This window comes from Rhinatrema bivittatum, chromosome 7 (genome assembly GCF_901001135.1).
Source record: "Rhinatrema bivittatum chromosome 7, aRhiBiv1.1, whole genome shotgun sequence".
NCBI classification, from domain to species: Eukaryota; Metazoa; Chordata; class Amphibia; order Gymnophiona; family Rhinatrematidae; genus Rhinatrema; species Rhinatrema bivittatum.
In genome coordinates, this window is record NC_042621.1 from 226,047,620 (window position 1) to 226,073,652 (window position 26,033).

The following is a 26,033-nucleotide window of genomic DNA, read 5'->3' on the forward strand; positions in this document are numbered from 1 at the left end:
AGGGGAGGAATGACAGAAAATACTGGGGGATGCAAGAGAGGACCTATGGATGGAGAGGGTATCAATTTTTTTTGGGGGGGGATGAGAGCAAAGAGTTGTAGGGGCAAAGGAATGGGGTGAGGGAGGGGAAGGTACAGAGAAGGGCGACAAATGATAAAGGGAATGGAACAGCTCCCCTGAGGAAAGACTAAAAAGGTTAGGACTTTTCAGCTTGGAGACAGCCGAGGGGGAATAGGATAGAGGTGTTTAAAATCATGAGAGGTCTAGAACGGGTAGATGTGAATCGGTTATTTACTCTTTTGGATAATAGAAGGACTAGGGGGCACTCCATGAAGTTAGCATGTGGCACATTTAAAGCTAATCGGAGAAGGTTCTTTTTCACTCAACGCACAATTAAACTCTGGAATTTGTTGCCAGAGGATGTGGTTAGTGTAGTTAGTATAGCTGTGTTTAAAAAAGGATTGGATAAATTCTTGGAAGAGAAGTCCATTACCTGCTATTAATTGACAGCCACTGCTATTACTAGCAACAGTAACATGGAATAGACTTAGTTTTTGGGTACTTGCCGGGTTCTTATGGCCTGGATTGGCCACTGTTGGAAACAGGATGCTGGGCTTGATGGACCCTTGGTCTGATCCAGTATGGCATGTTCTTATGTACAATTGGGGGTTATACAAATGACTTGGAGGTCAGAGGTTCAGCTAGGAGGATGTGAAAAGAGCTGGAGAGGGTGAGAGAGAGAGAGGATGGGCTGGGAAGGTGAGAAGAGCTGGAATATGTAAGAGGGGATCAGCTGGTGGTGGACGTTGTGAGAGGATGTCCTCTGGAGGGGAATAGAGATTAAGAGAAAGCATCGACTGGAGAGGGTGGAGAATCAGTTGGAATGAGGGGATGGCGATTGTTGCAGATGAACCACACCCCCGCTCCTCTGGTTTGGTCATCCTCTGGGGTCATGTGAATTTAAGTTGTAAAATAAGGTCACATTGGCTAAAAGTCTGGGAAGCCCTGATGTAGAAATTCCCCCAAAATTGACCTTTGTGGGTGGCAGTGCACAGGATGTTTTAGGTGGAGACCACCCTGCTTTATCCTGTTTGATATGTTTGGGAAAATGTTTAAATAGGGTTTTGGTGTAGTAATGCTAAATGATACCTGGATGATATTTTTAGAGATGTGATGCGATAATGGGGAAATGGTGGGCATATTTTCTTAGGAGATGCAGTAACAAAGTCAGTCCCAAGTCTCAAAAATTTTTTAAATGTGAAAATATTTTTATTCATCAAATCGGCAACTCCTTTGCTCAAAAGACACAAGATTTTTTCAACACAGGGTACCCCGACACGGACCCGTGTTTCGCCAAACGCGGCTGCGTCGGGGGGGGGGGGAAACAGTATTTTCTTTTTGGCATTCAAAACTTTAATTCTTAGCGTCTTAACAGCGTTTCTGGCCAGAAACGCTGTTAAGACGCTAAGAATTAAAGTTTTGAATGCCAAAAAGAAAATACTGTTTCCCCCCCCCCCGACGCAGCCGCGTTTGGCGAAACACGGGTCCGTGTCGGGGTACCCTGTGTTGAAAAAATCTTGTGTCTTTTGAGCAAAGGAGTTGCCGATTTGATGAATAAAAATATTTTCACATTTAAAAAATTTTTGAGACTTGGGACTGACTTTATATTACTGCATCTCCTTGGTGACTTGATTACTGATTTTGGAGAGCAGTATTTGCTCCGTCTGATGTTTGTGGGCACATTTTCTTAAACATTTGGGGTTTTCCAATTGGGTGATTAGTGTGTAGCAGGAGATATAAACATAGAAAGTTTTGTTGGGTTTTTGCCCTTTGGTTGCAAAGCAGGGGCCTTCAGAGATGTTATCTGCTGGAGTAGCCAGGGACCATCCTAGTGGGAATAGTACCATGTAGGGGCTCTCCCCTCAAGGGGAGAGGCCCATGGCCATGGAGTGAGATTTTCCTCCTCCAGAGGAACTAACCATAGAAACGACAGCAGAAAGAGACCAAAACGGCCTATCCAGTCTGCCCAGCAAGCTCCCACACTTATTTTCCCATATTTATCTGTTTCACCCACCAAGTTCAGGACCCTTGTTTTAACTGTTTGATTTGAATTTCCTGCCACCCCCTGCCGTTGATGCAGAGAGTAATGTTGGAGTTGCATCAAAGGTGAATCATAAGGCTTAATGGTTAAGGGTAGTAGCTGTTGCATCAAGCAAGTTACCTTGATGCTTGTTTACCCAGACTGCATAGATCAATGCCTTGTTGGATGTTGTCTGAATGCAAATCCTCTTTTCCACATTTCCCCTTGCCATTGAAGCAGAGAGCAATGTTGGAGTTGCGTTAACCGTGTGAAGGCTTATTGAGTAAGGGTAGTAATCACCAGGTAGTAGCCACCAGAAGGTGAAAAGAAGAGATCATTCCTCCCCTTTGAGAATGTGGGGGGAGTCCAAGATGAGACGTGCCCCAGAGTGTTCTTTGAATGCAGTAGTCCAGGGAATTTGTACTGGGAGGAAGGTAGTATGGAATTTGTAAGGAATGTCAAAGACCAGAGGAGCTTGATTAAATCATGTAAATGGGAACTGCATTTCGTCGTCATTGGATTTGACTTAAGATATGGATATATTGGGAAGAGGAAACACATTCTTGAAACAAGGCTGGGATTGGGGTATGTCTAAGAAGAATCAGAGTTTAAACTAACCCTTATGGTAGGCCTATAGGAAGAAGTAACTGATATGGGGAAAGGAGATGAGATGAAGGAATGTAATTATGTTCCACAGATTATTTCAGATGTATAGGATTCTGTGGACGCCCATGAAATTCTGGTTGCTGGCTGGTTCATCCAGAAAATAAACAAATGTTCGGATATTTGAAACATATCATTCATCCTTATTAAGCCAAACATGGGGCAAGGCATGGCATCAGAGCTCATAGAGGGGAGTTGAATGGATTCCTTCCTATCAAATCAGAAGAGGTTTTTGGATACTTAGGCTGTCATTATACAGGTCCACTTCACCATCTGCATGACCACTCCAGGAACACAAACAAATTTAGAAGGGACGCCCCTTAATCAATAGGGAAGCACGTACATTAAATTTTATGTGCCCCAACCAGGGGTTACATGCATATTTGGCAGGAACAATTTTCCTGCTACACAACTGGCTCTTTAGAAGACTGTATTGTGGGCAAAAGCAGCACAAGTTTCTTCTGCATAGAAACAAGACAGCAGAGAGACCATACGGACTCTGTAGTCTGCCCATATCTACCAATCCCTACCGCTATTTCCGGATTTCTATGATGCAGTAATGCTAGAAGTTTCATCAAAATATCGAGTACGTACCTGCATCTGACAACCACTTGAATATTTTTACCTTTCTCCTCCTTCTTAGCACTCATCAAGTTTTGGGTAGCCATTGTCACTGTGACCCAATCTATGAGAACAGAATAAAAAATAAATAAAATAGTCTGTCAGGTTCCAAGCTAATACATCTAAACCTCTTTCATTAGCTGTCATCATACTATCATTTAGTGGCAGATATAGAGAAGTGCAACATGCTATATCAAGGATGGGACATCCCCACGTGACAGGTTGCCTATATAATCACATCTGTCCCTGACTGGCCTCAGACAAGAACTTTTACAGCATGGGACTGCAACTTGTGATAACATAAAATAGGCTGGAGGGGAGGGGGAAAAGGGGCTAAGCAGACTTACCCAGAAGGGTGGGGGTAGAGGTGTGCACAGGTGGCAATAGGCTCTTGGAGTCCTAGGAAGCAGCAGGGTATGGAGAGAATAGAACTGCAGCTAAGGTAGAGATGGGGGCATGGAGGAGTGTAAGGCGGCCATTGGAAGTGGGAGGAAAGAGAAGTGAACCTTGATAGTGTGAATGCAAGGGAAAAAAAATGCACCCACCAAGTACTCCTGCCCCTGTCAAAAATACCTAACACATCAGTGAAAAGGGGAGGAACTGGGGCATGGAAGTACATGGCAAGTGCATTTTATTCCTGGCAAGTAAGTCCTGCAGGAACTTTCACATGCTTGTGTAGAAATTATGACACTAGCATTAGCAGCGAGTACCAGCAACTGTATTTACTAGTACTCAGCATTATCTAATGGAGAAATTACTTACCTGATAATTTCGTTTTCTTTAGTGTAGACAGATGGACTCAGGACCAATGGGTATTGTGCTCTCCTGTTAGCAGATGGGAGACGGAATCAGATTTCAAAGCTGACTTCACCCTACATATACCCTTGCAGTAAGCTTAGCTCTTCAATATTCTCTTTGAAAAGCCAGTGTGGATATATGTTGCTTAATACTTGATAAACCTTGAACTGGTTCAACTGATTAACACTGGTTGTGCCTGGACAACAGTTTACAGCACTTTAAAAAATTCCACCCAGGAGAAAGTTACTGGGTCCATGATGATCCCGGGAGGGCTTGTAGTGGAAGCCCCAGAGGTACTTTCCTGTGGGGGCGCAGAGTTGGAAATACATAGGTCCAGGGTGCCATCATCAGTGGTTCCGGATCCCTCTACTGGCTGTAGGGGTGGGGGGGTCTTGTTTTGGTTCCCCCTGAGCCTGTTCGCACAGGAGGGATTCCAATTCAGGTTGCGCGGCTCTTAAGTGGCAGGCTGGGCAAAGGAAGTGTCCCTTGGCCTTCTTGGATGGCGGTTGCCATTGTTTGTGCTCGTGTAGAGCTTCAAACGCGTCCGTGCATGGAGTTATGCGCGCAGATGCGCTTAGTTGTGCGCACCGGGTACATAGTTGTGTGCGCCGCTGTGCGCACAGTTCAGAAGTGAGCGCAGCTAAGCGTGTGCCTTTAGGGGCGCGCTCAAGTTAGGCGCCTCAGCCCTCCGGCCTGCCCCGTGCATACCGTTGGTCGAGGGTGGGAAATGGTACCAGCGACCCCTCTGGAGGGTCTTCACGTGTGTGGACCCTCACACCGATCAGGGTCTAGCCAAATGAGGGCTGCAGAACCCTATTTTAAACCTCGATGGGAGGAAGATCGATACGGCTATTCGAACTTTGGAGACCGGAGACTTAAAAGTAAAGGTTTCTACCTTACCTGGTCTCGAAACTTACCGGTCACATGCTGGGTGGTCTCCAGCTGCGGGGGAGAGGGGAATACCTTCACCCGCTGCGCTCTAATCTGCACCCGCTGCCTTTCAGCCACCCTAGGGGCTAAGTCCACGTCAGGAATCGGCTGCCGGATCAAGGCTCACCTCTGAGGGATATCGATAATCACCTCAGGAAAGTCTCGACTGAGGAAGGGACCCTTAGGTTTCACCGCAGGAGAAACAGGGCTCTCTTCTTAAGAGGTAAATTTTCTCTCTTCTTTCTTGTTGTAAATGTTACACTATTTTCTTTGGGATAGTGTCCGCATCTGCTATGGAGACTGAGAAATACTGATGAGCTAAGCTTACTGCACGGGTATATGTAGGGTGACGTCAGCTTTGAAATCTGACTCCGTCTCCCATCTGCTATCAGGAGAGCACAATACCCATTGGACCTGAGTCTATCTGGCTACACGCTAGGAAAGCACACCACATATAAAGTAGAGACAAGTTTTAGGGTTTGCTTTGGTCATTTTAAGGAAGAGGTGACAATACCCTTCACTCACCATTAATGTGATCTGCCAATTAAGGCTCCTCCGAGTTAAAATTGTGTTACAACTACATCTTCATTAAAATATATTGATCACTTCTATGTGAAAGCATTAAGCTATTTACAATATGCATAAAACAAATAGTAAATATATTTACATATCATGAAATTTATATGCTAATTTATAAATATATACCATAAAAAATACTGCCAATACAAATTCTAAATTTTATTTCCTCCTAGATTTCTTTTTTTTTTTTTTAAAAGCAGTTTTACTATGCATATGCCAATAACCATTCTTCCCCAAAGCCAAATACATAGACCTGTGGTTCCCAACCACTCAGTGCTGCTGCAGAGAAAGAGCAGGCTGACCTCTCCTCTGAGGAGCTCTGCTCTAAGGCTGCTACTGGCTAATCTCACTGCCTAAACCCAAGCTGCCCACATCAAGAGGCAAGGGAGATCAATCTTGAGGAGCTTAAACCCATGCAGAGAGGAGGAAGAAGGAAAGAATGGCACTGACTGCTGTCACAAAAAGAGTCCAAATCAGCAAGACAAAGAGGCAGGCAAGAGAGAGGCTAATCCAGGGCCTCCTAAACTTTTAGCCAATGTGACCCCATTTTAGCACTTGAAAATTTCATGACCCCAGAGCTTGACCAAAACAGATTTGCATGGGTACGGTCCCCTCTAACAAATCAGTCTTCACCCTCTCCTCACACCAGCTGATCCCTCTTTCAACCTTCATCCCCTCCAGAGGACCTCCTCACCTATAGTGGACCCACTATCTCCAACTTATTACTCAGCTGTACGCCTCTCATTCCCAACAGATCCTGTATCATCTCCTAACTTTCATCCCCTATTCCCCTCTATCACCTCCCAGCCTCAATTCCTCACTTCCAATTCTTCTCTCATTCCCCCAGCTTCTTACATCCTCCCTCATTCTCTACAACCAATCTCTCTTCACCTTATCGAACCATCAAACCCCTCCTGCCTCCCATCCCTCCCTTCAAATAGTTCTACAAAACACTGCCTTAATCAGGGTCAGTGGCAATATTTTTTTCTCAGCCCTGGGCCAAAGTTGAATGACAACTGATGGGAAGGGAAGGCAGGCCAATGACAGGGGCTAAATTCCACTTGGGTAGGTACAATGGTGCATGAGGAGAGAGAGAAACATGGCAATCTTCATCAGCCCATGCACATTCAACCCTCCCCTATCCTTATGGCTGGTCCCAAGCCTGACAGTGACTTGCAAGCAGCAGCATCGCTGAAAGTCAACACAGAGTCTGTGAGCTAGTGCAAGCTCACACATTCTGCAGCAGCCTTTATTCCCTCCTCACGCAGGGCTTCCTATTATCACAGAAACTCCTGCAGGGCCTGTGAGTGTTTGCTGGTTCAGAGATTCCATGCTGGCTTCCACTACTAATGCTGGTGCCTGAAGAGTGCAGCCGTTTGAGGCATTTGTAACCCCAAATGGGAAGCACTGGGCTAATGTTTTCCATGAGGAGATTGAACTGGCACAGAGGAGGAGAGAGCATGCAGCAGACTGCCACCACAAGGAGCTTGAATCCACATGAAGAGGAGGGGGGGGGGGGGGTGTGCAGCAAGCAGGGTCATAACCCTAAGGCGCATTTGCAGGTGCTATTGCATACGCTCTTGCTGCCTTCCTAGGCTGACACTGTGACAAAAGTGATTAATTAGTATGGCCATGGGGGTAGGGAGGGGGTGTTGCCATTTAGGAGCCAGCACATAGGTCGGGAGGAGTAAAACAAAAACACTCAAGAAGGGGCCAAGGAAGAAGAGGCAGGAGGGAGAAGAGTCAGGAAGATACCATGGGGAAGGCAGCAATCAGAAAGGAGAGAACTTCAAAAAGGGACCATGAGGGCAACACTTAAAGGACCAAGCGAGTGAGGTCCAGAGAAGAGGACCGGGAAGAGATGGAAGGACATAAGGCACTTGGGAAAGGGCAGAAAGGGGACATAGGAAAAAAAAAAAAAAAGAAGTGTAGGACAGAGAACTGGGAAAGATGGCAAAGGGAAGGCATTTGGGAAGGGTCCACAAGGGGACCACAGGGAGATATGGCAGCAGAAAAGGCACTTTGGAAAGCCATAAAAGAAAGATGACCACCAGGTATCTCAAAAAGGGTGGGGATGGGTGGCTACCAGGAATCCAGAAGGGGGTGGGAGGGGCAGACCATTCCCAAAGACCATTTTGAAATTCCTGGATGGAAAATCTGCGGGTACTAGAGTGCTTGCAGTGCCATCAGCCCCCGAATTTTGAAAGGGAGGGACAGGATGGGGTCCCTGCATTTGAAAAAAAGATTGGGAATCCCCAACATAGACAAAGACATTTGATCCATGTAATTCTAGTTCCAAAGATTATGACCAAAAATTGATTAGCATCCACACATTTCACGCCAATTTGTTTGAATAGTGTCTTCAGATTTCCTAGTGGTTAAAACCCTAACTGGGAAAACTCCAGACCTCAGCTGACAGTTTTACACCTTAAAAGACATTTACACTGTAGCACATGCCATGTCTTAAATGTCCCAGTACAAAGATTAGCACTCACACATTCTGAATATTTCATGCTTACAGTACACTGATCTCCCTCATTGCGCCCTTGTCACAGGCCACTGATGGGTGTGTAGCAGACTCTACAGGGTTAGAGAACCGGACAGAACTGTGATGTGAACACTTCTACCCCAGAAACTGGGCTGAAACCGCTGATTCAGCTAAACTATTGGCATGTCAATTTTCACATACTGACAAAGTGGTTTAAATCTAGGTCACAAATACTTGGCAGAATCCTAAGGGGTAAACAGATTCCAAGCTACTTATGCCAGGGATAAACAATGGTTTTCCCCAAGTCTACCTGGTTACTAACAGTTTATGGACTTCTCCTCCAGGAACTTGTTCAAACCTTTTTTTAAACCCAATCGTGCTGATTTTACCACATTCTCCAGCAAAGAATTGCAAAGCTTAACTGTGCACAGAGTATTTTCACACAGCGTCCCTTATAATCTGTTGTATTTTTTTTTTTTTTTTTTAATATAACACAGCTGATTCACATTTTCAGTTTTAAAGACCTCTATCATATCTTTCTTCAGCCATCTCTTCTCCAAAGAGAGCCCTAACCTTTTTTGCTTTTCCTCATAGGAGAGCCATTCCATCCTCTCCCCTTCTTTGTACCTTTTCTAGTTCCGCTATATGACAACTACTCTTCCAATTCAACACTCCAGACTCTTAAAAGACAAAAACCACTTTCTCCGTTTCAGGATAGGAAGAATGCCAAAAGTGCAAAGCAAATAATGGTATAAAACAAATGCCTTAGAAAGGTGATACAAATCAATAAATTTCCAACACCACACGTATTCAACCAACAATAAATAATATTTTGTTTTATGGGACCATCATATAAATCCGTGTTATTGATGTCTTTTAGAGCATTAAATTATGCTCCATCGATAACTAAACAGGGTACAGTTTAATCATTGGTCCATTTTTCAAAATTTTAAATATTTTTTAGGTGTTTTTTAAATATTTCAAACAAAAAATTTTTAAAAAGTGCATTACTTCCCTTAATTATGCCCAACACGGTACCATGTTTCGCAAAGCTGCTGCTTCAGGGGCCTGACTCAAAAGATTTTTTCAGAGTCCATGAATGCTCTCCGTATTCGTTTATTTTCAGTCCCGTAATTTATTCTTTGAGGTAGACGTGACTAATAATTCCTTCAAAAGGCGCGTTTTAGCACACCACACGCTCGGCGTTTTCATGGAGTTCAGAGAGCCGATTTTTCAAAGTTTATTGCGTGATGACATCATGAAGCAGCAGCTTTGCGAAACATGGTACCGTGTTGGGCATAATTAAGGGAAGTAGTGCACTTTTTAAAAATTTATTTGAAATATTTAAAAAAATACCTAAAAAATATTTAAAATTTTGAAAAATGGGCCAATGATTAAACTGTACCCTGTTTAGTTATCGATGGAGCATAATTTGTTCTTTGTAAACCGATTTGATATGATCTTTATCATAAAAGTCATTTTAGAAAAGCTTTAAATAAATAAAATAATTTAATGCTCTAAAAGACGTCAATAACTGGGGTTTATATGACGGTCCCATAAAACAAAATATTATTTATTGTTGGTTGAATACGTGTGTTGTTGAAAACTGCAAAGCAAAACATGAAAATACAACTCAGAATGCCTCACCAACCCACATGCTGTACTCGCTTTTATAGGAAGCCACTAACCAATCCAGACAAGTCTCTATGGGAGGTGCCTGTAGGGATAGCCTGCTAATTCTCTCTCTACTGAAACTCCTGACAGGTCAATGCAGGAAGCAGAGCTGAACCGCAGTGCACAATTTCTTAATGCACTTTTTTTTTTTTTGTAACTCCTGATGCAGTAAGCTAATATGCTAATACATCAGGAGTTAAAATGGCCTGCGCTGAACACACATTTTAACTGGGGGGGGGGGGGGGGGGGGGGGGGGGGGGGGGGGGTTACGCCAAGGAGCAACAGGTATCCTGCACAGCTTAGCAGTGAGCAGAGGGAAGAGATGCACTGGGAGGACTCACTTGGCTACAGACTGCACCTCCCAGCCAGCTCAGCACTAGTAGTCCACAGCTCCCTCCATCCCTTCCACTGCTAGAGAAAATGAGAGCAGCAGCTGGAGGCTTCCAGCTTCCTCCTAAATTTAACATAGTATTCGCTGCCGAACTGGGGCATTATTTGTTGATATTTTCTTCCACATACTTTAAATACATGACTTCTTAGGTGAAAACAGCCTATTTTCCCTCAATGCTGGAAAATTTTCTCCACCTTTGACCAGATGTTCAGCCAGCACATCTCTCTGCATCATAAATCACTACTTAGTGCTTTCATTTGTATGGCATTTCCATGAGAGGGCACTAAGCAGCACTCATTTTTTAATGCATATTTTGTGAGCGTAAAACTCCTTGCTGCCTCAGCAGTAAGGTTTAATCTCACAAAGTGTGCGTTTAAAGGAGGGTAAAGATGTGGTCCAGCTGAACACACCTTTTTGCATCGGCCTGTTAGGGCTTAAAGTAAGGACAATTTGGAATAGTGGAGACCTAGGGGGTCTCTACATCTTTTGTCACAGAAGAAATGCAAGTGGAAGGATAATAAGTTATGTTTACAGAACCTAACATCGTGTAACAACATTTTGGATTATTTTTCCCTAGGAGCATCATTTTTTTGCACTTGTCCTCATTAAGTTTTATCTGCTACTTGGATGACAGTCTCCCAAGGTCCTCAGGCAATTTCTCATAACCGAATTGCGACTTAACTTGGAATAATTTTGCATTGCCAGAAAATCTGATCACCTCACTCATTCCTTTTTCCAGATAATTTATAAATTAATTAAAAAGCACAGGTCCAAATACAGATCCCTTGGGCACTTCACTATTTACCTTCCTCCATTGAAAAAAACACCGACCAGTCAGTCCTACTCTGCTGTCTGTCTTAACCAGTTCACAGTCCACAATAGGCCATTGCCTCCTATTCCATGACAATTTCCAGAGAAGTTTCTTATGGGGAGCTTTATCAGATGTCTTCTGGAAATCCAGATACACCATAATCCACGTGATTATTAACCCCTTCAAACAAAATTTAACAGATTGCTGAGGCAAGACTTCCTTGGGTAAATCCATGTTGGCTATGTCTCATTAAACTATGTCTGTGTGTTTATGTATGGTATTTTTATTCTTGATGTAGGGAACCTCTGGATTCCGTTACTAAAGAGGGATGTACTAACAAGCATGGGGAGATTCAAAGAAAATGTTTGTGAAAAGAACGCTGGGTTTTTCTTTGGAAGCACACTTAAGGGACTTTGCTAGACAAGCAAGGTCAAGTTTATTAATCCTTCTGCTGTCCTTTTATTTGACTAACACTGAATTAAGAGCTATAAATATTCTTTGGTCATCACATCAACTATCAGTAAAAAGCTGGAAACCACAATGCCTCTTAGAGTGCTTTTTGGATATAAGACTAATTATTGTTAGTGCTGTTTATAAGGAAATTTGACTTCATGGTTGTATTACATGTTTGAGATTTTGTAAAGCTTCTTAGAAAGACTGAGTGACTACATGTGCTTGGGGTTTCTTTTTCTTATATATAGAGTTTATTTTTAAACAATGCCCATGCCCAATGTAAACTCTTAACCCTTGCAGCTGCATCAATTTTTTTCTAACACTTTTTTCTTCATTTCCCAGTGGAGCACAGGACTTGGTGAGAGAGGTAACGGTGGTGGGGCAGCTTGGCAATAGTGATCATAGTATGATCAAATTTGATTTAATGACTGGAAAAGGAACAGTGTGCAAATCCAAGGCTCTCGTGCTAAACTTTCAAAAGGGAAACTTTGATAAAATGAGAAAAATTGTTAGAAAAAAACTGAAAGGAGCAGCTACAAAAGTAAAAAATGTCCAAGAGGCGTGGTCATTGCTAAAAAATACCATTCTAGAAGCACAGTCCAGATGTATTCCACACATTAAGAAAGGTGGAAAGAAGGCAAAACGATTACCGGCATGGTTAAAAGGGGAGGTGAAAGAAGCTATTTTAGCCAAAAGATCTTCATTCAAAAATTGGAAGAAGGATCCAACAGAAGAAAATAGGATAAAGCATAAACATTGGCAAGTTAAATGTAAGACATTGATAAGACAGGCTAAGAGAGAATTTGAAAAGAAGTTGGCTGTAGAGGCAAAAACTCACAATAAAAACTTTTTTAAATATATCCAAAGCAGAAAGCCTGTGAGGGAGTCAGTTGGACCGTTGGATGATCGAGGGGTTAAAGGGGCACTTAGAGAAGATAAGGCCATCGCGGAAAGATTAAATGATTTCTTTGCTTCGGTGTTTACTGAAGAGGATGTTGGGGAGGTACCCGTAATGGAGAAGGTTTTCATAGGTAATGATTCAGATGGACTGAATCAAATCACGGTGAACCTAGAGGATGTGGTGGGCCTGATTGACAAACTGAAGAGTAGAAAATCACCTGGACCGGATGGTATACACCCCAGAGTTCTGAAGGAACTAAAAAATGAAATTTCAGACCTATTAGTAAAAATTTGTAACTTATCATTAAAATCATCCATTGTACCTGAAGACTGGAGGATAGCAAATGTAACCCCAATATTTAAAAAGGGCTCCAGGGGTGATCCGGGAAACTACAGACCGGTTAGCCTGACTTCAGTGCCAGGAAAAATAGTGGAAAGTGTACTAAACATCAAAATCACAGAACATATAGAAAGACATGGTTTAATGGAACAAAGTCAGCATGGCTTTACCCAGGGCAAGTCTTGCCTCACAAATCTGCTTCACTTTTTTGAAGGAGTTAATAAACATGTGGATAAAGGTGAACCGGTAGATATAGTATACTTGGATTTTCAGAAGGCATTTGACAAAGTTCCTCATGAGAGGCTTCTAGGAAAAGTAAAAAGTCATGGGATAGGTGGCGATGTCCTTTCGTGGATTGCAAACTGGCTAAAAGACAGGAAACAGAGAGTAGGATTAAATGGGCAATTTTCTCAGTGGAAGGGAGTGGACAGTGGAGTGCCTCAGGGATCTGTATTGGGACCCTTACTGTTCAATATATTTATAAATGATCTGGAAAGAAATACGACGAGTGAGATAATCAAATTTGCAGATGACACAAAATTGTTCAGAGTAGTTAAATCACAAGCAGATTGTGATAAATTGCAGGAAGACCTTGTGAGACTGGAAAATTGGGCATCCAAATGGCAGATGAAATTTAATGTGGATAAGTGCAAGGTGATGCATATAGGGAAAAATAACCCATGCTATAATTACACAATGTTGGGTTCCATATTAGGTGCTACAACCCAAGAAAGAGATCTAGGTGTCATAGTGGATAACACACTGAAATCGTCGGTGCAGTGTGCTGCGGCAGTCAAAAAAGCAAACAGAATGTTGGGAATTATTAGAAAAGGAATGGTGAATAAAACGGAAAATGTCATAATGCCTCTGTATCGTTCCATGGTGAGACCGCACCTTGAATACTGTATACAATTCTGGTCGCCGCATCTCAAAAAAGATATAATTGCGATGGAGAAGGTACAGAGAAGGGCTACCAAAATGATAAGGGGAATGGAACAACTCCCCTATGAGGAAAGACTAAAGAGGTTAGGACTTTTCAGCTTGGAGAAGAGACAACTGAGGGGGGATATGATAGAGGTGTTTAAAATTTTTATTTTATTTATTTAAGGGTTTTTTATATACCGAGGCACGTTTACAAAACATCACCTCGGTTCACAATGTATCATAACTTAGCAACAAGCTTGAGATCATGAGAGGTCTAGAACGGGTAGATGTGAATCGGTTATTTACTCTTTTGGATAGTAGAAAGACTAGGGGGCACTCCATGAAGTTAGCATGGGGCACATTTAAAACCAATCGGAGAAAGTTCTTTTTTACTCAACGCACAATTAAACTCTGGAATTTGTTGCCAGAGAATGTGGTTCGTGCAGTTAGTATAGCTGTGTTTAAAAAAGGATTGGATAAGTTCTTGGAGGAGAAGTCCATTACCTGCTATTAAGTTCACTTAGAGAACAGCCACTGCCATTAGCAATGGTAACATGGAATAGACTTAGTTTTTGGGTACTTGCCAGGTTCTTATGGCCTGGATTGGCCACTGTTGGAAACAGGATGCTGGGCTTGATGGACCCTTGGTCTGACCCCGTATGGCATTTTCTTATGTTCTTATTTTATCATAGTCTGTCTGAAAGTAAAATGCTAGAGCAGTAGTTTTCCTTAATGTCCTTCTTTCCATTAGGAAATCAATTTTGATTATGTTATGATCACTATTACCAAGTGATTCCACTACTGTTACTTCTTGCACCAAATCCTGCATTCCACTAAAGGATTAAGTCTAAAATAACTTCCCCCTTGTCAGCTCCTAGACCAACTGCTTCATGAAGCAGTTATTTCATCTAGAAACTTTACCTCCCTAGTATGTCCTACCTAATGTGACGTTTAGCCAGGATGGAAAGGGGGGATAGAGGGAATCGGGGAGCAAAGAAAAAAAAGGAGAAAAAAAACACCCTCACATGCTACATAACTCCCTCCAGTCACTCACACCCCCATCTTCCTCCTCTGAATCCCATCTCCCCCTCTTCTGTTTCGCTTCACTGATGCTCTTGACTCATCCCCTCTCATATGCCTTCACTTATGGTCTTACTCCTTCATTCCTCGCCCTCCAAAGCCCAGATCAATGGGAGGTGGAGTGGGCCAGAGAGAGAGACTGCCAGTTCATTAGCTCCTCTAGTCTTCCAAGGCAAATGGAATTTTGTAGGATGGGCCAGATTTTACAGCCCTTCCTGCTACATCAGAGGAGACCAGGAATGGGAGCGCTAGGTTAGACAGAAAATAGGGAACCAGAATTATTAATAAGGAACAAACTTCACTTAGCTGTTTCAAATAGTTTACCAATTTCTTGGCTCCACTGTCTCCTCATCAGCTTTTTCCATAAGTTTTAGTTATACTTTTACAGTTCTCTTCTAAAGAGAAACCAGTTAGAAAGACAAAGGGGTCGATGCAATAAATTTTGCAGAAAGCAAGCGCTGACTTTTCAGCGCCCACTTTCTTAGCGCATGCATGGCGTCCGCAAGGGGGGCACCATGCAATATGCAAGTTAGAGGGTCGTGCTAGCAAGGAGGCGCTAGGGTCGCTTGTGCGACCTTAGCACCTCCTTGCTAATGTGACCCCGCGGCAGCTGCCAGTTATGAAGACCAACGCCGGTAAACTCGGCATCCGTTTTCATAACCAGCCGTCTACAAGTAATGAAAACGGACGCCTGCTCCAGGCAGGCATTAATATCTGAGCGATAAACGTGTATCTCATTCACGGCACGGACGCATGTTAAATAGGCACTAATCCTCCTATTGCATTAAGGGGTGGATTAGCGGGTTAAACAGGACACTCTTGTAAGCGCACTGTATTGCATTGGCCCCCAAAGGAATCCAAATTATCTCTGCCCCCCCCCCCCTCAAGTGAAATCACTAGCTGAATTAAAATAAATTTGGACGCTTCTGGAAGACAGGTCTATTAATAACTATTAGCTAGGCAAACTAAGGAAATCATCACCTCTTTACAAATGACCCAGAATGCCCACTAGTGGAGACAGGATACTAGATAATGGTCCTTTGACCTGACAATTCCTAACAAATACTCCTACACTTATTTTTAAAGTACTGACCACATGGTACACCTACCTTTTCTCTTTTCTGGGACAAGCAAAAAGACTAAGAGAAATAGCACCCTTCTTCAAACCAAATCCCACAAAATCAAGTCATGGGGAAAAGTAAGGGCAAAAAAGATTTCTAAAATAAGTCAGATACCTGTGCAATATCAGCTACACTCACACTGTTAAATTAAAAAAAAAATATATATATATTTTTTTTTGAGTCAGACCAGTTTGAAAAAGGTATTTGGTTTTCAGTTACTAATTCTCACCATCTACATTAGCATTAAACTATAACCTCTACTAGAACTGAAGACACACATTTATACTATAAGAGCACAGATTTATAAGTGTACAATCTGTCCCGAAATGCACTAAAATCAAACATCAATACTAAAAAAAATGATCCAGAAAACGCCAGACACTTATGTAATCGACAAAAATATATTAGAAGTCTAGCTTAATTATAAGTAGATTGTGTATGATAAAACTGGGGAAACCTCATAAAGTGCCATAAATAGAAATGCCTAATAGGATCATAATACTTATCACATGAAGTCTTGTATACAGTATCTTGGCGTCGCAACTGTGAGTCTTGATTGGTATAACACGAGTTTTTGTATACCATTACAGCTGTTCTACACTGGATTATCAAGTTAGCTATCAGAACTATTGACTGAGCATCTTGTACATCTGGGGTTTACCAATGATTACAACTTTTCTCTAACAACCACTAAGTTGGAGATAGAGTCTTGCAAGTAGCCTATTTATGGCACTTTATGAGGTTTCCCCAGTTTAATCATACACAATCTACTTATAATTAAGCTAGACTTCTAAAATCAAACATGTCATCTTTAAAGGTTCAACAATTTCTAAAACTTTTTAAATAAATAAAGTTACTCTACATAGATGACTTTCCCTTTACAGAGTTTAAGACTTTTATTTAATCACTATATACTAGAAAAGTTTCACGGACAGTATCTAACACAAATTAAATCCACTTTTTATACACATGAAATTAAAGGGTTATACAGACGTCAGATAATTAAATGACGTCAATAGATTTCAGAAAGAAAAAAAAGTTGCAGACAATACTTAACATAAAGCCGTATTTGTATCAAGAAAACTAAATTAAACGAGCCATGTAAGATTCACACAAGAACAAGCATTGTGTAAATCTGTCAGACAGCTCTTCCTCCACATGAGAAAATGTTTCTATAAACATAAGGCGCCTACTAAAAGAGAACTATTGTTTTATAAACGGCTGTTGTTTTTTGTTTTTTTTTACAGTTAAAAAGGGAACTCTGAGCATTTGGTGAACCTTTCGCTCTCTAACGCCGCGCAATGAGCAAATTAATTTCTCCGTGTATTCTTTTTTTCCACTCTTACCTGTAGCTTGTGCGTTATATCCCCGTTCCTTTAGTTTATCTTTCAATAAAAATAAAACTCCAGACCATGCGCACGTTAACAAACCATCCACCTTTACTATTATGTATAGCCTACCAACTTTAAAAATTGCGCGTCCGGCTCTAGCAGCCAATCAAAAGCTAACACAATGACAAACACAGTGACGATTGGTCACTGTCTAGCACGGCAGCCTGGGAGTACTTTTTAAAATCCACCGTACGCAGGCGCGGTTAGATTATAAGAATCTGGTCGCCTGTCTTTTCGTGAGAAAATTAAATAAATATATGCTCCGAGTGCGCTATTCCACGTGTGCTTTGCTCTACGCCAAGACTCCTAGCTTCAGTGTGGATTTATTTGTAAATAATTAATAGGACTCGGTAAACTAACAGTTTCACCAAACAGTTCCTGGATACGAGAACGTACATGTCACATGACGCAAACCGCCACGCCCAAAGACAGCTATAAAAAAAAACAAAAAACGAACCACCAGCTAAGAGTATAATTGAAATAGGGGCCCTGTAACATAAACAGCTATTGAGGCTTTGATCTTCCGCAGTTGCAGTGAGGAGCCACGATTTAATCCTTACCGCGAAATTGTACTTTAGTCTCATGGGCTCTCAGCAGACCCGGGGCATAGGCGCATGCTCCTCAGCTATAGCCTTACATGCGTTTTTCGGCCGGTAGTCGCAGTACTGTTATATGGGGTTATTGTCTGCCCAGTTGGGCCACCTTTTTACCATTGTGCGGGAAAATATTTTTGTTGGGGTAGTTTTGTGCTGGCAAATGGGCAGCTGAATGCAAGCAACCTTGTTCCTTGTTGCAGGCATCCAGAAGGCCTAACCAGCAGTCGCAGTGTGATGACTCATTGGCAGCAGCCAATTAGAGGCTGCAGGAAGACCAGAAGGCGACAATTGCTGTAGTTTGCCTTTGGAGATGAAGGGCCCACTAGATGCTTCGGTCTGTATACTTTCCTTTTCTTGCGTGGAAAGTGATTTGCCACCGCGTCTGGCGCAGATCGAGTATTGCGAGGTCCAAAGTACCGCCGCAGAAAGGGAGTAGAATATATCAGCTGGGAAGCTGTTTGTGATATAAGGAACCCGTTTTATCTGGAAAAAGGGAATAGAAGATGAAGGCCGATTATCTAGTAATTTCTGTTTGCAGCGCATGGCCATAGACTACTCGTCCAATATTTTCCCTGCTTTTTGTGTTACATTCAGGGTCGGCTATAGAGTAAATAGCGTCCCATACTTCCTCCTGGCATTATCCCGACTTCTTCCTTTCTCCAGCCATTCTCGCCATCCTTGCGAGCACTCTGTCTTTCCCTAAATAAATGTATCGTTCAATACAAAGGTATCACCTTACATATTTTATGTTTTTATTTATTAACTTTTATTTCTGTGCTTTCAAGTAGAATAACATAACACTAGAGTTGCCAACTTTGCTACAAATCAGGACTGGACACTTGAGGACCGAGGGCGATGTTTCTTTGCATCAATTTGCATGTTTTCATATCGTGCAACTTGGAGCTCATATGGTATTAGGCCTATTGTAACATGCTTTGGGTGTGGGCTTAGCCCTCAGAAGTTTGAGTAACAGTTACCATTACAATATAGTAAATTCCCATACCAGAACAGGACTAACTGCCAGCGTTCAAACAGTAACGACCCTACCTATGAAAAAGCAACACTGAACATATTAAACCAGGCCCTAAGACAGTAATACACCTCCTATAAGGAAAACAGACCAAGCCAAGCTTCTTTTCTGGTGTAGAAATCTAAAAGCTATCTAGAAAGTAAATAAACTGAACTAGGTGCTAGCAGAATAAATACCTCATCTAGATCATGCATGCAGAACACAACCAGACCTTCACAAAATACAAACAGGCCGATACAGTACAGTTCGCTCCAGTGGAGCACACTGTTAACCCGCGATTGGACGCGCGTTTTCGACGCACTAGCTTTACCCTTTATTCAGTAAGGGGTAATAGCATGTCGAAACCGCATGTCCAACCACCCCCCCACCCCCCGAACCTAATAGCGCCTGCAACATGCAAATGCATGTTGATGGCCCTATTAGGTATTCCCACGTGATTCAGTAAGTAAAATGATCTTACCAAAACTACATATATCCTGTCACTGTTAGAAGGTAAGGCCCTGGCCTGGGCTTCCCCCTTCTACTGGTAGAATTAGCTGAATGTCGTCAGCATATATATAGTGTATGATACCTAGTCCTGCCAGTAGGTGGCAAAGGGGGAGCATGTAAATGTTAAATAGAGTTGCCGAGAGTGCTGAACCTTAGGGGACCCCTGTCTTTAGTTCGATTTTGTCTGATATTGTGTTTTTTATCTGTACCTGAAAAGATCTATTGTTAAGGTAGGATGTGAACCATTCAATTGTTTTGTTCTGTAATCCTATTTCTTCTAGTCTTTTCAGTAGTATGCTATGGTTTACTGTGTCAAATGCTGCTGACAGATCTTTTTTTTTCAAAATAATTTTTATTAAGAACAGAGGAATATAGCCTCCATAAGTAACATAAGCCGTGTGTTCATCAAACAATAGAACAACATTAAACAAGCCATCACAGCCGAGAAATACAAGTACTGTAAACATCTGCAGAAGCGGTAACCCCTATTCATTTTATTTGTGTAGAAGGATACCCCCCCCAGCATACCAACTGCCTCCCCCCCTGTGGCTACTCACACTTGTAGCTCACCTCCTAACAGCCCATGCACCCCCACTCACACCACAAACAACCACTTCCAGCTCCCATACAAAACCCTACCTCCCCCCCCACCCCCCGCCCAAGCTTTCCCCGAAACCCACTCATTCGTGTAACCTGCACTTAGGAGTCCATTTTGTAATTCCTGTGGAAACAGAGCAAAGCAGTTCCTCCAACAGGTAATATATAGTTTATCTAGTTTTCATTTACCCACAAGGAAGTCCATTCTCTCCAACTGCATGAGTGAAGCCATTCTGCCAAACCAGGTTGCGGGTGTGTCACATTCGGAACCATCCAGTCCACCAATATAGTACGGCAGGCTAGCAACACCGCCAGACGCTCAAATTTTGCTTTGGAGTAGCTCCCTGGAAGTGAATGCTGTTGTGAGCTTGCCAGCATCACTCGTCCAGTACGCAGTATGCGAGTGTCCATACATTTATTAATAGTGTCCAGGATGACCGTCCAAAAGGTCGTCAGCAGCTCACAATCAAATAATCGATGAAAAAGAGTGCCCTCCTTCTTGCCACATTTAAGACATACCGGAGATTGAGCAAGCTTCATCTGAAACCGCTGAACATCATCACAATAAATACCATGCAATATTTTAAACTGGACTTCCTTTAAGCTCAGGTCCGGCAATTGTTTATACAAAGCTACAAAATATGCTGTCATCTGCTTTGCCGAAATCATCAAGCCCAGAGTAGTGGACCATCTAGCTGTAAGAGTGTCCATATGTTCCCCCTTCCACATCTTTAGTCCCAGTTTTTTCCAACCAGTAATGGTATTAGCAAGGCATGCCACGTCAAATAGCTTGGTGGCAAAGTCAGTCTCCGCCACCAGCTCTGTCGAGGTCCATGAAAGAGAACGCACATAGTGATGGGCTTGCAAGTAGGCAAAGAACTGACATTTAGGTATCTGAAAGGTGCGTGCGAGTGAGGCAAAGTCTAGCAGCACACGAGAGTCCGGGTCATACATGTGGAATATAAAAACCACCCCATTATCGGCCCAAGATTGAAAAACAGCTCTGCTGTCCCTTTCCCGGCAGAAAATCCATATTACCCAAAAAGGGCATCAACAGGGAGGTAACGCCAGAGCGTTTCCCAAGTTGACGGAGCCACCGCCAAGCCCGTAGGCAGGGATTCATCAATGCCCTTGGATAGGCCACCCTTCCCCTCGCTCCCGGTCGGTGTTGTATGATGCCTAGTGGAGACCCTGGAGCCACCATTCTGTCTAGTAATCCTTTTTCACAATACTTATAGGTACCCGTTAACCATTCCCCCACGAACTGCAGCTGACATGCGGCATTATATAGCCTAAACTCTGGCATATTTAGTACACCCTGCTCCCGGGGGCGTTCCAATACACTGTAAGCCAATTGAGCTTGTTTCCCCTCCATAAAAAACGTTGGAAACTGGAGCACAAGTGACAGATGTCTCTTACCGTCAGCCAGCAGGGGACCATACGAAGGAGATATAGGAGTTTGGGTACAAGTACCATTTTTATCAGGGCACATGTTCCAAAAAGGGACAGCGGGAGTGGAGTCCACAAGCGCAGCTGTGCCTGCAACTTGTCGATACAGCCAGTAATATTCAATTCATATAGCCTATCCAAATGTCATGGAATCCATACACCCAAGTATTTCAGTCTATTTGGGGCCCAATGAAATGGGAAAGGGCCCACCCAGGTATCAGGGAGACAGGCAGTTAAAGCCAAAGCTTCAGAATTAGAATAATTTATTTTGAGGCCCGCCACCTTCTGAAATTGATCGAACAGATTAACGATGACAGGCACACTAGTGCGAGGCCGGCCAACAAATAAGAGGATATCATCAGCAAACAGAGCAGTTTTTACAGGGTGGCCCGCCAGGCTTAAACCACTGAAATGTTTCTCGTCTCGAAGACGAGTAACAAAGGGCTCCAACACCAATACAAACAGTAGAGGGGATAATGGGCATCCCTGCCGAACCCCGCAGTGCAAGGTAAAAGAATATGTAGGAGCCCCATTTAATAAGATTACGGCACTAGGATTGTTATACAGGATCTTCAACCACTGCGGAAATATGCCGTTAAAACCAACCCGTTCCAATGCCCAAAACATGTACTCCCAGGATAATGAGTCGAAGGCTTTTTCAGCATCCAGACTCAGAACCAGTGCCTCCGCCGCAGGCTGATAGCTAAGTGCTGCCACAAGGCGCCGCACATTGCGAACACCTTGCCGACCCTTGACGAAACCTGTTTGGTCTGCATGAATAAGCAATGGCAATATATTATTCAGTCTGGACGCCAAAACTGCTGCTAACATTTTTATATCAACGTTAAGTAGGGAGATGGGACGATACGATCCCACCTCCAGAGGGTCTTTCCCCGGTTTAGGTATAACCACAGTGATAAAACGGTTGGAGAGCTCCGATATCTTATCAAGGGTCAGTAATGCAGTATTTATTTATTTATTTATTTATTTATTTATAGGTTTTTATATACCGATAGCCGTTTGCACATCGTATCGGTTTACAGATAACTAAAACTTTTTGACAGTGTCATTAAACAACTTTTGGCACTGTATTTTTGTAGTTTTGTAGCGGGGACAGAACCGTGAATTTTAGTATCTTATAAAACTCCGAGCCCAACCCATCGTGCCCTGCCACCCTGCCCAACTTTAATTTTTGAATCACGGCAAAACTTTCCTGGGTAGTTAAAGGGCTATTTAAGGCATCAAGATGAGCACTAGTTAGCTGCGGCCACTGGATTGTGTGGAACAATGAGTCTGCAATCCCTGAGTCCATAGGTTTCCTTCCATACAATTTTTTATAATAATTTAGAAACCTCTCCGCAATTACTGCAGGCGAGGTCTGGTGGACACCCCTTTCATCTCTGATGCCTACCACCGATGCCCTCTGACCCCTAGGCCGCACCAGATTAGCCAGCAGAAGACTCGCCCTATTCCCCTGTTTATAAAGCTGATATTGGTAATATCGGGCGGACTTAGACGCCCTCTGATGCAGTAAATGATTTAGAGCTTCTTGGGCCTTGTCCACACAAGCCTTAGTTTCCGCTGACATTACAAGCATATGGTACTGCTGAGCAGTCTTAAGAACCGCGGTTAACCGTAAAATCTCCGCATTGCTTTGTCGGTTGTGCTTGGCCACATATGCGATGACAGCACCTCTCATGACTACCTTGCCCGCCTCCCATATCGTTGACGGAGAGACATCAGCGGTAGTATTTTTATCCACATACTCTTTCCAGCAACCCTGCAGATTCTGATGAAATTGTTGATCATTATATAAATCAGGTCGCATACGCCAGGAGAACGGTGGTCTAGCGTCCCGACCGCAGCGCAAAACAACAGGTATAGGGGCATGGTCTGAAAGAGAAATGGTGCCAATACTGGCATCTATCACTTTAGGGAAGCACTGGTCTACTACTAGCAAGTAGTCAAGCCTAGAAAAAAAGGTATAGTCCCTTTCATCGGGATGCAGAACTCTCCAAACATCCAACAACTGCAGCTCTCAGCATAACAGATTTACTCCCACATCCCGGTCTGACCCTGAGACGAGTTTAGGGGGCCTTACATCAATTTGTTTGTTGGCAACCACTTTGAAGTCTCCCCCAACAACTAACTGACAGTCTGACAAGTCGGTAAGGAGGCTCACCAGCTTAGTGAAAAAGATCTGAGAGTACACGTTTGGAGCATACAGATTACAAAACGCCACCTTTTGTTGGTACACTGTCCTCACAATGATCAAGTACCGCCCTTCAATATCTTGGTATGAACGCAGCAATTGAAATGGTAACTGTTTGTGTATGAGGATGGCAACCCCTCTCTTACGTGACATGTACAAGGAATAGTAAGAACATAAGAAATTGCCATGCTGGGTCAGACCAAGGGTCCATCAAGCCCAGCATCCTGTTTCCAAGAGAGGCCAAAACCAGGCCACAAGAACTTGGCAATTGTTCCACCCAATCCACCCAATTGTCCCACCCAATCCCTTTTTAATTTAGCATGTTCCGCATTCCCCAGGTGGGTTTCCTGTAGAAACACTACCTGAGCGTTCATCCTTTTAAACATCGTGAAGAGTTTTTGTCTTTTAATCGGAGAGTGAATGCCATCCACATTTAGCGAGACAATCTTAACTTGGGTCATGAGCTGTCATGCCCAGAATAACCAAACACAGAGACCCACTCCAGGGGTTCCGGTAGCATACTGTGTGACACTCCAAGGCTTCCCAGCCTAGGCCTCAGAGAGATGATAAGCCATATCTCAACACCTCGTGTCCAAAAGCTCCGGCGGACCCAAGGAAAGCCCATCTTAACCCCCTCTCCCCACTGTCCTATCCCTATATCACACACACCCACATTTTCCCCCCTCATCCATACCAGACACACACCATACACCCAGATACACCATACATACCAGTGCTCCAAGAGACCCAGGGCCCGCCCCCTCTCACCCTTGTATTCCAGGATTCAGGGCTGCCCTCCTCCGATCCCCTCTCCTCCCACACGACCCTGATATATCAATGACCGTTGTTTGCAATACCTCACCAATCTCCGATCTATATATCAAAAAGAGCCCCGCCCAGGCTCTGACGATCAAAAGGCAGGTTATTGAGGACTTGAATTTTTGGAAAAGTGTAACTCTGAGACCATCAACTAAAAAAAGAAAAATGAAAAAACTCAGTTATTCACATCATGTCACAGCTGCAGTTCCCATCGAATAGAGATAGATATCTATCTAACTTACCAAGTTCGCCCTAATAATCCCTCTAGACCATTAAGAAGAGCCTATCAAGGCACTCTCATTGTCCCTCAAGCTAGAACATCTCTAAAGAACAGAGCCTTCTCTACTGCAGGTCCCACTCATTGGAACAATCTCCCTCCAGACCTCAGACAGGACCCTTGCCCAATATCTTTCAAGAAAAAATTAAAAACTTGGTTATTTAACCTTGCATTTCCTGAATCAGATTTTTAGCTTATCACATGCTTTCTATTCTCCAAGATGTTTAAATTTTATCTCATATCTCAATTCTCGCTAGCCCTTGGTCCCTTTAAAAGACCTTCAGACATCTTTCAGTTTTTTTCTCCTTTAATCACTCCATAACTAGAAATATGTTTAATATGTGTCATGCATGAGTATATGGGTATATATTTTTATTTTATGTGTGTGTATATATATATATATGTATGTCCGTTTACGTATGTGTGTGTATATATATATATATTTATGTGTTATCATATATTACATTACTATGTAATTCAAACTGTTTTCATGGCTTAGTTAAATTTATAAATTAGTTGACCAGTTTATTATACTGTATGTTCTTGGTTCCATGTATCGCCTTACAGGCAGTTTTTTGTTCCATATAAACCGGTTTGATTTGTATCTAATGCAGGAAGATCAGTATATAAAAACTAAAAATAAATAAATAAATAGCGGATCCTGTCAGGATTTGAGCCACTTCCAGCTTCTCTGACAACTCTTGAGAGACATAATCAATCATAGTTGCTGGATCTGCTGAGCAAACATTTCTGCCGAACAGTTAACTGTGGCTCCTTAAAGTGAACCATGGTGAACTAAAAAAATTGAGAACCGCAGACTTATAAGTCCAAATGCTCACACTCCACCAGGCTGTGGCAAGGACTTAATAAAGCCATCTGCTTCCTCCTTAGAGTGAAAGAAGAGGACTCGATTTTTGTGGTGGACCCTCAACTTTGCCGGATACAACAAGGCAAAACTAATGCCCCGATTATGCAGCTCCGTGCACACTGGAGCTAGGACCTTCCTCTGGGCCGCAGTGCTGGCGGAGAAGTCGTTAAACAGCAGAAGCTTACTCCCTTTATACTCTACTGTAGCTTTTTACCGATAGGCTCTCAGCAGTCGTATCTTGTGGTCCCAGCTTAGAATTCGCGCCATTACTGGCCGTGGCCTATTATTACCGTCCCGCAGAGGTCCCACGTGGTGCACTCTTTCGCATTGAAGTCATTCGTCCAATAGGGTTAACCCAACCTGCTGCGGCAACCATTGCTCCACAAGCTCCTTTAATTCACCTTCCTTTACAGATTCTGGCAGCCCAATAATTTTGAGATTATTTCGTCGAC

The 26,033-nt window shown here is 43.0% G+C and overlaps 1 protein-coding gene across 2 annotated transcripts in view; it reads right to left on the bottom strand.

Annotated features, from left to right (window-relative positions):
- The window catches only part of KIF11 (kinesin family member 11), a 185,904-nt gene extending 167,880 nt beyond the window's left edge, over positions 1–18,024 (bottom strand). Inside the window, exons 1-2 of one of the 2 annotated variants that reach the window (XM_029609919.1) lie at positions 17,805–18,024; positions 3,338–3,428 (exon numbers count right to left, since the gene is read on the bottom strand). In XM_029609919.1, the coding sequence (XP_029465779.1) occupies positions 3,338–3,411 (74 nt within the window). In that variant the 5' untranslated portion in view covers positions 3,412–3,428; positions 17,805–18,024. Of the gene's footprint in view, positions 1–3,337; positions 3,429–17,199; positions 17,573–17,804 lie in introns of those variants that run through there. The other variant, XM_029609918.1, reaches the window with a different exon arrangement.
- Positions 18,025–26,033: the final 8,009 nt, after the last annotated feature.